Source organism: Varroa destructor, unplaced genomic scaffold (assembly GCF_002443255.2).
Source record: "Varroa destructor unplaced genomic scaffold, Vdes_3.0 BEIS01000001.1, whole genome shotgun sequence".
Taxonomy (NCBI): Eukaryota; Metazoa; Arthropoda; class Arachnida; order Mesostigmata; family Varroidae; genus Varroa; species Varroa destructor.
This window is the reverse complement of record NW_019211454.1, coordinates 19638410-19651719: the sequence shown is the minus strand read 5'-3', so window position 1 is coordinate 19651719 and position 13310 is coordinate 19638410. Positions and strand designations below refer to the sequence as shown.

The 13310-nt window shown below is 44.0% G+C and overlaps 1 protein-coding gene across 2 annotated transcripts in view; it reads left to right on the top strand.

The window, feature by feature from the left end:
• LOC111244251 (cell adhesion molecule Dscam1-like) overlaps window positions 1-13310 on the top strand; it is a 131497-nt gene that overhangs the window by 96512 nt on the left and 21675 nt on the right. For both annotated transcript variants that reach the window (XM_086986360.1, XM_086986354.1), the window contains exons 7-12: window positions 414-710; window positions 1393-1716; window positions 2489-2589; window positions 4739-5045; window positions 8164-8452; window positions 8829-9106. In XM_086986360.1, the coding sequence (XP_086842486.1) occupies window positions 414-710; window positions 1393-1716; window positions 2489-2589; window positions 4739-5045; window positions 8164-8452; window positions 8829-9106 (1596 nt within the window). The remainder of the gene's footprint in view (window positions 1-413; window positions 711-1392; window positions 1717-2488; window positions 2590-4738; window positions 5046-8163; window positions 8453-8828; window positions 9107-13310) is intronic.

The window sequence follows — 13310 nt, the reverse complement described above, 5'->3', positions numbered from 1 at the left end:
ACTTTTTGGACACGTACCTGTTGTGCCGACTGGGCCGTTCAGGTCAGCGTTTAATGACTCTCCCTTTTAATCATCGGCGTTAAAATACTTTAAAGTCAATTACTTCAGTACCGCTGCTTGGCATGGATTCAAGGACTTGTTGGGCTAGCCCAATAGAACCAACTAAGAGAAGAGATTATAGTTATATTAAAAGGCTTTTTTTTTGTTCACATTCTCACTGTAACATCAAACTGTGCCTGCGTTCGAATTCGAACCTAAACGACTTTTCCGTCTAGCCACTGTGCTCTCACGGAGACTTTTCCGGGAACTTATTTTACACCATTCAATACTCTAGTGCATACACACATTTAGCGTGAAACGTTATCTTTCATTTCATTCGGTTTTCGTCTGCCCACTCCTTGCGGGGCAAGCAGAAGCCGTGTCAAAAGCCCCTCTCATCACGGATTCGCACCGTCACGTCCGGACAAAACGTGGCGCCACCGTAGAGCTGCCTTGCATTGCCCAGGCTGTTCCTCCTCCAAGCTACCAGTGGTTCCGCCGGCTCAAAAGGCAGAGCGTGCCGGTTCCCGTCGTGCCGAGTGGTCGCGTATCACAGTACGACGGCACTTTGTACATACACCAGGCGAGCACAAATGACGCCGGCACGTACCTATGCCAAACCAACAACTCGATGGGAATGGAAACCACTGAAACGGAGCTCATTGTGACGGGTTTGTATCTAAATTAGAAAATTATAGCAACGGCGCTAGTAACGCGCGTACGCGTGGTAAAACGTTGGCTGCCCCTCAGAACGATCATTGTACAGTTGCGCGATGTGTAATATAAACCATTGTCGTTGTTATTTTTTCACGTACTATACGTAGCATAACCAGAAATCGGTTTTGGTAGAAAAACTGGTGGCAATTAACATTTGGACTGCGTTTGGACAAAACAGAGAAATGAAGTCTGACTCTGCTTGCTACCGATAGTATGGCAGTTATTGCATAAACCGAATCAAAGGTTCATCACTTTAAAAGCTCATTCAAAATGTTAACTCACAATCAACAGATTACATCGTCTTACATGAATGTGTTTATATAATTTGGACCTTATTTTTTTCCAATTTCAATAATATGTAATAAATGTAATCGTTTAACCCTAAATTTCAGAAACAATAATATTACTAAGTTTTTTTTATCTGCATTAAAGGAATGCTAATGTTTTGTATTTTGCTCGAAGAAATCTATAAATATTCAGTCACATATTAACACCTCTATGCAGAGCAAACTTTTCCTGCACATATATTGTGTAATATTTTTGTATCTTTGGTGAGATAAGAAAAAGTTAATCCAAGATTCTATATATATATATATATGCGCTGAGTTTCCCTTTCTTCTCTATTTCTTTGTGCAGATGCATTACACGCAGTGATTACGCCACGAGTCTATCGAGCAGATTTGGGCGGTAACGTCTTACTGAACTGCACCGTTCGAGGAACCCCCGTGCATCGGGTCGAGTGGTTACACAACCAGCGTCCAGTGCATTCGCAATACGCTGGCAGCAGCTCGGGCACAACTGCGGGCATGGGGGCTGGAGGTTCTGGCCTCCACGACCCCAGCGGAGTTTCGTTCATCTACTCAATTTCGAATGCCCGTCAGGAACACAAAGGCGTTTACCAATGCTTTGCCTACAATGATGATGAAAGTACTCAGGCGTCCGCCATACTCGACATTACAGGTATGTTATATTATTACGTGTAGGGATCAGGTTGTTAAGGAAATACTTGTCGCTTCTATGTATCGTATCTTTCTTTAATTTTCTTTCTTATTCTGGCACTTTCCGCTACTAATTTTACGTAGAAAAGCCGTTTGAATTACCTATTTCTAGATATAGCACCAAAAATTTGCTCTCATTAGAAGTTTGACTGGGATGGGTATTGGTGGGCTCATTTGAGATTTCCGCAACAAATCAATGTACGGTATAGCAACTATACAAGAAGCTATTAATTATAAAAAAAAAATATTAGTTCGCTACTTTTTCCTGATTCCCTGCTTTTATGGATATTAATTTCTGGCAGTAATTTCTGCTGATGCTAAGATTTAAACTTGGTTGGCTGTAGACACGTAAATTCGTTTTTATTATGTCAACACATTCGAAGAAACCCACATTAGCTATCGCGACCACGTTGCCTAATCTTCGGTGCGTAACTGTTATGGACCATTATAAAACTATTTTGGTTCGACTATTACCATCAGTTTGCTTCGTTTACAAAATTTTACTCTGAGTTCAGGCTCTGGAGACAGATATATGAAAATGCACGAATCTAAGCGACATTAGCATAAGCTGTTCAATGTAGTAGTTGGTATCCTTCCTTTCGTTCTTCTTCGATAATTATGGTAAATCAGCACATATGATCCTTGCTATCATCATATCTTCTGTTTAATGGATCGATTGTTTTGACATAACAGTGTGAATCAGCATTGTAATTTGTTTGTATGCGCGACCGCAGACGAACCCCCCGTATTGATCGAGACCTTTGAAGAGATCACGACTAGTCCAGGCCCTTCGGTGTCGCTCAAATGCATAGCTTCTGGACGACCCCTGCCGCAGGTAAGTTTTTCTCTTACTAATACGCATCTTGTCTATCGATAGTGTTGATCTCTCTGTATTCATATAATAATAATATGAATGACTGTTACGTACCCCATACCTTGGGATACATATGAAATTGAAACTATAACAGACATGTTAGCTATACTGGTTTTATAGTAGGAATATGATTAAAAACTCCTTATTATAGGAATGTGTAGACTTATATTGTGTACTTAGGCGTATTTAAATGGTTAATCTCAAACCGAGACGTCGTTCTAGGGCAGATAATAGTCATGCTTTTCAAACTCCGCCGTTCTGTCATTTGATATAATTTTAATAAGTTACACAATTCATGCTTTTGTGTTATGCAGCAGTATATTTAGCTCCAATATCATAACATTGCTAGCGTCCATTTTTTTCACGCCATACAGGCCTATATGACGCTAAATACACGATTCCTTTAAACTAAATCTAAAATCTCTTATCTTGCTGACAGAATTCTCCGTTTTCCCAACGAAAGCCCCTCTCCTACAAGCTAGCGCCTCTGTTTTTTAACGCCGTCTCACTCATAAGTGGCAGTACGGGCGTCTAAAGTAACGGGAGTCTCGTTCGCTTTTTGGACTCCTGTCCTCTTATGAGAAAGTCAGGGGGGATAGCAGGGAGACGCAACGCTACGCTACACGCGTGCGTAACTTAATGACGTATTCGTCTTCGTTATCTCTAAGTGGGGTCTTTTGTCTGAGCCTCTAGGTTCACGTTGTGTCACCACTGGGATAACCCTCGTGCCCCAGTTTGCGGTATTCCTTCACAACGGCTGTACGCATCGAACGCTACTGCAAATATTCCTACCGCGTTGTTGCATGTGCGGGGTCCAAGCCTTGTCCACCGCTGGCCTGATGCCAGCCAAATCAGCTGAGCAGGAACCAATGGTGGATGGCGGTCTCATCGAAGCGAGTCACCTGACGTTGTCCCTGTGTCATCTTTGCTCTTTCTCTCGAAAGCCGAATACGCCCTGTTGGTTCATTTCTGTGGTGCACTTTCTTTTTGAAAATGATCGCGCCGCTTGCCGTCTTTAAGAGTTACACTGAATAAGGAAACAATGCACTAAGGTGTGCAGGGTTATAGCGCATCGGTCATTAACTGCTCGGGACACAGTAGCAAGAGATGCCTCGCATTGGGTTGTAAGTCGGGCGAATTTAATTTTTAGATAATGGTAGTCTGGCTTTGGCAATTAAACTTGGACGTATTGTGCGTTCGACCTCAAAAGCGTAAGTTATTTCATTCACTTTTGCCCATCTACTTGTGCAAGGACTGCCGATGAATTGGGGTATCGACAGAGTGTTTCATGATGGTGCCTGGACATTAGGTACTTTTTTGCGGGCACCTCATGTTACTCATTCATTCTGACTTAGCGTCAATCGGGCAGCCGGTTTTTTTTTTAAACTGGAACGATCCGACGCTTTTTGGGGTCCAAGCTTTTATCAGAAGTTCGCGTTATCTAACGAATTCGATCATTCGGTTAGAAAGTAATTCGGGAGTGACTGTTGCTAAAACGAAACACAACACGCTGACCATTTCCTCTCTAGTATTCAATGGAAATAGCGATTAATTGTGATTATAAATCAAGTGTTTGTTGGGCACGAAATATAAAGCATGTATAACTGAATAATTAACAGGGGCTCAAAACAGGAAAGGTTCTCCTATCAGATCTCCGAGTAAAATCGAAAAAATATGCATTTATGTAATCACTACAATTACACAGGGCTTTTTAATGCAATCTGGCGCTATTTATGCTATTATTCCAATGGATAACTTTGTGGGTCTTCGCTTAACTTAACAGTAAAAAAGCCTAGCCTCTCTCAGATGCCTAAATTGGATCGGACATCCAAAGTTTTCAAGTTGGACATCTCAAACCTTGCATTCACATGGCCCCAAATTATTTCGTTGCTATAGCGGGACTAAATGTGCGCACAACCGGATTCCCAATCCACCTTTCATCTTCCTCCGGGCAGCAGGTCGAATCCTTTCAAATATGACCTTTACGCTGATTGAAAGTAAACAACATACAATTACTGTAGCCAGTGCCGTATGAAAATAGCTTAAACCTAAAACACAATCAGCAATTCATTCGCTTTTACTTTCGATTCTCTCGGCTCCATACCCTTAGGTCACATGGACCCTGGATGGGGTCGCTGTTCCTGAAGATGCTCGCTACCGGATTGGCGATTACGTCACACGCGATTCGTACGTCGTGAGTTTCGTGAACATTTCTTCAGTACGGGCTCAGGACGGCGGGATGTATCAATGCACGGCTCGAAGTGACGCCGGCGAGGCGGAACACGGGCAGCGTCTTAACGTCCACGGGCCCCCGTTCGTACGTGAAATGAAAAATGTCTCGGTGTTAGCCGCGGAAACGATGACGCTCATCTGTCCTGCCGGAGGCTGGCCGATTGACTCGATCACCTGGGAAAAAGGTGAGCCTCAAAAAAATGAAGAGAGTGTACAACGTGGGATGATAATCACTGAACAATTCGAAAACAGGTTGCTTAATACTTGAATAGGCATAATTTTCATAGGTTAAAGTAGAAAAAAAAGTAAAATTAACTAAAAATTAAAATGAAAAAATAGCAAAGACTTTCAGCAAGCTGTCGGGTAACTTGTGCTCCACCCTGTACATTCGTAATAAGACCACATCGTGAATGCCTATGCGTTTTTTTGTTTGTGACACTTAACGACTTGTACATGCATTTGACGCTTGTTGATGAATGGTAAGCAAAAATTTTGATACAACCCAAAATAGTTTCTTGCAAATAATCCGCGATATGCAGCGGCTTTCAGCGATTCTTTCGCCATTATCGCGTAGTTCGTCGTGCAACCTGCAACATACAATATGGCAATAAAGGTCATACTCATTAATCCTACTAAACGTTTATTCTGCCTCGTTTCAACTCATTATATGTTTTGCAGCGGTCTCTTTATCTAGCGTGGTGCGCTGCACGTAAGTTCACAGTACAAAGAGTTATTTGCCATGGAATAAGGTTACTCCAGTTGTTTGTCCGAAACACATGAAAAACGAAGGAAGGGCAGCTCATAAAAGACGCAAACAAACGAACTTTTTATTTAGCGCAGTGCGAAACAAGCTGGGCCGTGTAGGATAGCTGGTGCCGAATAGGACCACACAGCTCCCATGGGAAACGTGCATTACGAAATGAGACTTCTTGTCCTAACTCCTCATGGCAGTTGTAAAGTCCCTCACCGTAGTATTCGTGCACTTCTTCACCCAATTTCTTCCATTCATTCGCCAAGCACTGAGGAAAAAATATGCGGAGAAACACGAGCCAGTCAGGGGCAGAACTATATACAGAAGCACGAGCAAGCTTATTTCAAGCACAAAATAACCAAATCCCGCTTTCCAAAGGGAACCCCATATACATCCCTCGCTGCACCACTTGCACGTATGTTTTCGAAAGATTTTCGTTTGAAAACGCGTCTAGTCATTTGACTGTTGTGCTTGGCTGGTCCACATAGCACAGACCCGATTATTTCTGTTCACCTTACATCTCTAATGTGGCCCACTACAAATTTATGCCCCTGACGGACCTGTATACGAGCACATCTACACACTTTTGGTCGCCCATTTGCCTCTAGTAGGGCAGACCCTCCCTAAAACATGCAGCAAGTGTAGGAACATATTTATCTACGAGGATCCTGCTACAAGAAAGAGTGTAACAGCCTTATGATGTTTGCAGTGCTTTCGTATGATCGCGGCCCGCATGCTCTCCTCTGTAGCCTGCAAGCTAGCTGGAGCAGAACGTCTTGCGGGGAATCCTTGGCAAAGCTCGCCGAAACAGAACGAAGATTTAGCGCGACCGCGAAAATTAGGTTTGTTTGGATAGGAGGATACGGTGCCTTGAGACAGTATTTCAGCGTTTGAGTCTCACTTAGTCCACGGAACAGACATACATGGAGGTAGGGCATGACAACAGCGGGAACTTCAGCTGCAAATGATCGTCGAAATAGCCCTCTTCGGACGTCCTCCTTCCGAATGAAACACGCATACTCCCATGAGAAACGGGATTATACAGGATGCATAGTAACATTAGGGCATTGTTCGAATGTATTCACCACTACAGAAGCGGCAGCAGCAACAGCAGCAGCAGAATACCCCGGTTTATTAATGGTAGTGCATACGCTTGCTGCTATGGTTACACAGATCCTTGCCAAAGAACACGAAGGATTAGTAGTACACGCCAAGCGAATGGAAGACGTCAAGCTTCAGGGCTTTTCGGGAGCAGTCCAACGATACTGATGACAATGCGAGAGAAAAGAATCGGGGAAATAAGGTGGGCGGGCGGTCGGGAGGGGGGGGGGTAAGGGGGAAGGACTATGAATGGATGCCACGGACACAGAAATGGTAGAAGGGTAACTGCGGAAGAGGTGAAGCTACGTTAGCATTCTCGGTTGGAGGCTAACGCAGCGTAAATCAACGAGGAATGAGCCTTCATCGTCATCAGGGATTGACAGGCGGACCAGCGCATCAGGGTAATAATAGAGTAATCCTATTTGCTATTGACACGAGATCTGAGCGATGCACCGACAAAATATCACCAGAGTGGAGAACGCTATGTCAGAACAACGGATCCCGGTTGAACCGGAGGTAGTGTTTATCGCCAAACTGATATCTTACTTTGCAAGGACGATTCTTATAGATAGCGCTACGTTTCAGACTTGTTTATGAGTTTAGTAAAGGCTGGCTGATACAATGCCTAGTTATATCGTACAATATCGCATGTATTCTGTCAACTTTATTGAATCTATTTCGCGCGTTCTCTCCCATGCAATCTAATGCATTGAGTTAGCTATCGGTATACGTACTGTTACAAGATAATTATATTATGAGTAGTATACCTTTACAATCGGAATCACACGGACAACCAAATGTTACTGATTTACAATCCATTGTTCATAGCCTAGGCAGATGCCACCATTGTATTGTATCGTATCTTTGCCGAACGGAGCATTGCCTCTCGACCACATTCCAATTAAGCGCATTACGCCCCTCAGAGTAAATATCTACACACACTTCAGCGTAGTTGGTTTTCAATCGCTCTTTGCTTCAATTCGTTTTTCAACGATAATAGCAGTAGACCGGTAGACTCTATGCGGTCACATAATGGCAGGGGTCGGTGCATTCTAAATCGATGCTTTTGTAGAACGCAACCTTTCGGGCATTAAGCTTACTGAATCCGGTGACTCACTGACTCCAACAACCAAATCTACCTGTCAATCTACCGAGCGAACGACCGATGGAATTGACTCGCTTGCCCGCTAGGCTTATAGCTAGCAAACCTTCCTCTGTTGGGAGACAGTCTATCGGGTCGAGATCCTATTAGTTGCAGATGTAAGCGTCGAGTGAAACTTAGAAGGGCGCTGAAGCCAGTTACAAAGCAGGTAGCTGACGGACGTGGACTGTATGCGTGCATATGAAGGTCAAGGGAATGGGTTGGGAGCAATAGCGGGTCGTCGTCGTCGTCGTTGCTAACAAGTGCTAGCTTCCAATCGCCGCTGTTTTACTCGCTTGCGATGTTTCAGAGAACATACGGCTTCCGTACAACCATCGGCAGAAGGTCTTCACTAATGGGACACTACTGGTGCATGACGTTGAGAGGGCGACAGATGAGGGTCGGTACACCTGCACAGCGAAGAACTCACAAGGGCAGTGGCAATCGAACGGCGTTTTTATTCGGGTCCTGGTCAAGCCGGTGCTAGTACCATTTAGCTTTCCCCAGAGCCTTCATCAAGGGCAGCGATTCAATGTGCTCTGTACCGTATCCAAAGGCGATTCACCCATTCACATTCGATGGTACAAGGACGAACAGCGGTGAGTGGTAGTGGCTTCCTGCGACGACAGCTTCATTGTACTACTGTGCCTTCATTCGATGGGCCTATTCTCCCATCAATTGGCTAATTCGATAAGAGTGAGAATAACAATTAATACCAATCGTACAGTACTATACAACATAGTTGCGTATTTAAATAGAACGGTTTTTGGGCAGATTTTAATAGTGCCATGTAACTAATTCGATCTTATAAACGGGATACCTAAACTAGTAGGTATTAATGACTTCAGTGACGAGCGACTTTGCTGCCTCTAATCGTGCATTGAATCAGAATTCTATGCATATTGCAGTATGAATGTTATCTGGTAATCAATTCAGTAACTAATTATCCACTTGTTTAATTATCTGCTGCAACAGATTGAGTGCAACGGAAGGTGTTTCAATTCTCAATGTCACCGAGTTCTCGTCAACGTTGATCTTCAACGAGCTCCAGCCTCATCATAAAGGCAATTACACTTGTGAGGCACGAAATGATGCCGGAGTCGTACGTTTCACTGAGCAGATGGTCATACACGTCCCTCCAAGCTGGCGGGTGGAACCCCACGATACTCCAGTGGTTAAAGGCACCACAGCTTTTCTCGATTGTCAGGCAGACGGGTTTCCTCAACCGAAGATTCGTTGGACGAGGGCACAAGGTATGTTACTACTGGAAACTATTGAGTACACTCGCTCATCGCAACACAATCGATTGGCATGCTTTAGAGCTAATAGTAGTAATCTGCACCGTTAACCAAATTCCGCTCTGTTTTTTCTCGAAGATAAAACTCACTTTCGCTCGATGAGTTATTGAACAGAACGTAAGATTCCTTTTGTCATCTAGTGATGTATATACCAAATAGAGTTAGATGCTAATATTTGTAACAGTCGCAGACGCTCTCGAAAGTACTATTAGCTTTATTACTACATGACTGCGTAACAATTATGTGACGTCCAGATGCAGTTTTAGGATTCCTTATCGAATTGTTAGGTTTTGGTAATGCCGCCCGATATTGACGGCTCCAAGCACCCTTAGGCTGAGCATCGTAGCATGAGTGTTATTGCCTCTGTTACTGTCGATGTTAGTGATACTGTTCTCGACCTCAGCGTCGCCGCATCGGAAGACGACGGAACGGCCATTTTACTAGCGTCGAGGTCGCTGTTTCGGTACCGTTTGACACTTACCATCGTTGTTGTTACACGGTCGAAGCTCTTTTGGGGCTTTGAGGGAGAAGGGGTACGACATGGCTGGTCCAATATAGGGGGCCTTTTATCGCCTCTGTGCAGCAAACGACAACCCTTGCAAAAGTCGCGGGATCGCAGCGGTACAACCACCGGCAGGAAGCTTCTCGCGATGTTTCTTTCTGCTGACTTCGAGTCGAGGACGTCAATAGCAACCTTTACTGATACCCCAATGAAACCCAGCTAGAGCCCAAATTCGCATTTGCTCCCACTCTCATCCTATACAGTATCGTACCCTCTTAACCAGCTTAAAGTCTATTGCTTTGTTACATCAGCGGGGCATTCCTTGTCATCAGCCCATTGGACATTTGCCATAGCGCAACGAGAAGTCAAAAGACATCCAGCCAATAGGTGGTAATCTCACCAGCCTGTGGAGTGCCACAGGCAATAGCATCCGCGTTTGGTCGGTGCACAGCATCGGTTCGTCTTCAAGAGCGAAGGCGGGAAGAGAGAATCGTTGACCAGAGGCCTGTGACTTACGTTTCGCTCCTTCTAGGGAGCTCGGGATAGTGCCGGTGCTGGCAACGGCCACTTATCGACTAGCAGTACACGCACCTCGTAGGAACTCATCTGGAAGGGGAACTATTTCCTATCGTCCCTTTGTGGCTCTCTTCGCTATTGGCTATCACAGGCGCTGTAGCCGTCGTAACTGTCTCTGTCGCTTTTGTTCTTAACGCCACCAGTTGCCCTCTATGACGTATCTTCTCGAGCCCTTCATGGGCCTGTTATGTTTGTTGTATGTATGCCAGGGAAGTTCAAACGTTTACCCCCATTTGTTCCATTCTCCGTTTCCTAGCAGTGGACTACTCGTTCTTCACGCAGCCCAACAAAAATCCGCCGACGCCTACTCCCTGCGAAATCACTTCGTATCCCCACAACCGTTACTCATTGGTCATCGTTACTTGCTGTTCGCTACTGCTACGTTCAATCTTCAGCGTTTGTCGCGTCATCTTCTTTTGTGACAACTCTCATTTCTATATCTTTGAAGATATAGACTCAGACAGACCGCACAAGAGTGGAGGGCAAACGCAGCAAACACCCTAAGCGTGCCAAGACTCATGAAGCCTTATTTTGCCCCTTGCTTTATGTTACCGCTCTGCCAGCAGGTCACCGCCTAGTCATTCCTCGGTACTGGAGTGTATCATATCTTATCTTTCTAGAGTCTGCCGGCTTCGCCATCGTTATGACAATGTTGAATTGAGCGAGATGTGCGTGGGATGGTCGCCAACGATGTGATTGCTACTTCAGCGCTGTCGAGTCGCGATGCGCTGCAACTTCACGAGGCAAATGGCTGATTGCCAGGAGCAGAATTACTGGTACCAGTGCGTACAACTGAGTGAGCAGAAATGTGTCACGTCAGTGGGCCCCACTGACAGGCAGGATAAAGGCCGAAAGCGTGTGTGTTTTGGCCGTAGGGAGAATGAAACGAAACGACAAAGACGAGCTAGCCAGCCCCTGCCACAAACTGAACGCCTCGCGACTATTCGACGTGATGAAGTACTTGTGCTTACAGTGAACGGGGTGTGTGCGGTTGAAAGCGAGGTTAGATTGTATGGGCCACATGATGATGGTCGTTTGTTAATCGCCAAAGAGGCCGGCGAACGAAAAAAAAATACTCAGAGCCAGCGATGTTAGAGGGCTTAAATTTAGTGGGCGCCGTACTATTGTTACTAAATACATATTAAGGATTAATAATAATAGTTATTATTATATTTTTGTTGAAGGAGAACTTTGCCATTGATGAAAAGAGGCTAGTTAGCATTAAGATGGGTCCAGAAATCAAAGCCGCCCAAAACTAATACACCTCTTTTATCGATTCAGGTAATGTTTCCACATATTTTGTGTTTATTGTCGTTTAAAAATAATTGGCCTAAGTACCAGCCATTGCGGCTGAGCTTTGTCGATCGAAAATTTTCATCGACATCAGGTACAATTGATGCCGCCTCGTACGAAGTTGGCTTGCTCTCTAACCTACTACGGATATCTACAAAAGCGTATTACCTGCAAGTAAAATAGTTTCGGGCTAATACTTTCAGTATGAAATGTAGAGTGATAAAGTAAATTATAGGTCTATGTAAATAAATCTCGCTTGCTCTTATTCGATTTGCTACCAAGCTAAAATATATCAGAGTGAAGCATCAAGGCCAGGTTGCCGATTACCTATATTAAAATTATAACTGAACTGTAATACACACTAATACTACACAATAATAATAAAGGCACATATATATTGACCCCTATCGCGATGACCCTTTTATCGGGCTTCCCGTTAGGATAACGAGCAATCAACGAATCCATGCTCCGCTGGACAATCCAACACTAACCCTAAACACGGCAGTCTGCCTGCACACCAAAGGCTCACCAACCGCTCCTATTTCACTCGTAACCAGAAACCGTGGCACCACACGGAACTACGGAAACTGTTCCCGCTTCGTCTAACAACTTGAACTGAAAAAACTTTGTTAGAGCAAGGAAAGATAAAGTTTAGCTTTGGCTAACTTCTGCCACAGAATCCGTTTGCACGCCTTGACGATGCTTTTATTAAGCTCTCAATTAATAAGAGGGAAAACCTCAGCTACAACTTAAAAGCCTATTACATATATACAAACCAATCGTATCACTTTATTAAATTGGGCTTTACTAAGCTGTGGCAGATTGCGCAATTTTGGACCCCCAAAAGTCCACTTCACGAACTTCATTTTGTCGCTCCGGCCTTACAAAAGTGCGTATAAGTTAACTAGGTTTGATACGAAACTACAACACCGAGGCGCCTAGAGAGAAGAGCAATAGTGGTAGTAAGTAAAAGGCCGCAGTCACGTTTACAGAACCTGCTACTTTCAGGCAGGCCCTAGCCCAGGATGGAATAGGCGCTAATCGGCTACGGATCAGAACATCGATTCCTGTGACAAACGTAGCAGATCAAAGCCTTTAGATTAAGGGTCAACAACTGAGGCATTGTGTTTCCCTAAGAGCGATGTTCGAAGACTTGCTATTGGTTTCTAGCGACTTTTTTGGTGGATTCGAATGCTACTTCAGAAGCGATAATTTTTCGTCATAATCACTGCGTCGAATCATCTGAAATGTACTGTGATTATTTTTAGGTTGCTGTTGTTACCGATCAGCTATAATCATACACAGCTTCCTTTCTTTTCTTAATGAAATATTTTATCCTTATACTGTTTGTATACCGTATCGTTGACTTTGGCTACACCATCAGCAGCCACTGTTACGGTTTCCGAAGCTTCTTGGCGAAGGCTTCCTACAACCACTCGAATTTCAGAATTTATATACTCAATTAATCCCGTCTTCAAATATCCTTTTTAAAGCCTTATATTTATAATAAATAATATATGTTAATGGAACACTTCGATATACACATCGTAGAAACATATGTATTATATATTTTTGGCTGTTATACAAGACAAATATATTTATACATTTAGACGTATTGGTCAGCAAATTCCTACACGACATTAAACGTCGCAGAAATATTATCTAGCATTATTCGGTCATCCGTCGTTGTCGCCACTCGCGCATATACAGTTCCTGTATAGTAAGTACATGCGTCCTTGACAAATTACGTCATCAGTGGGTGGCTGTCTGCCGGCGAGTCTTCCTACA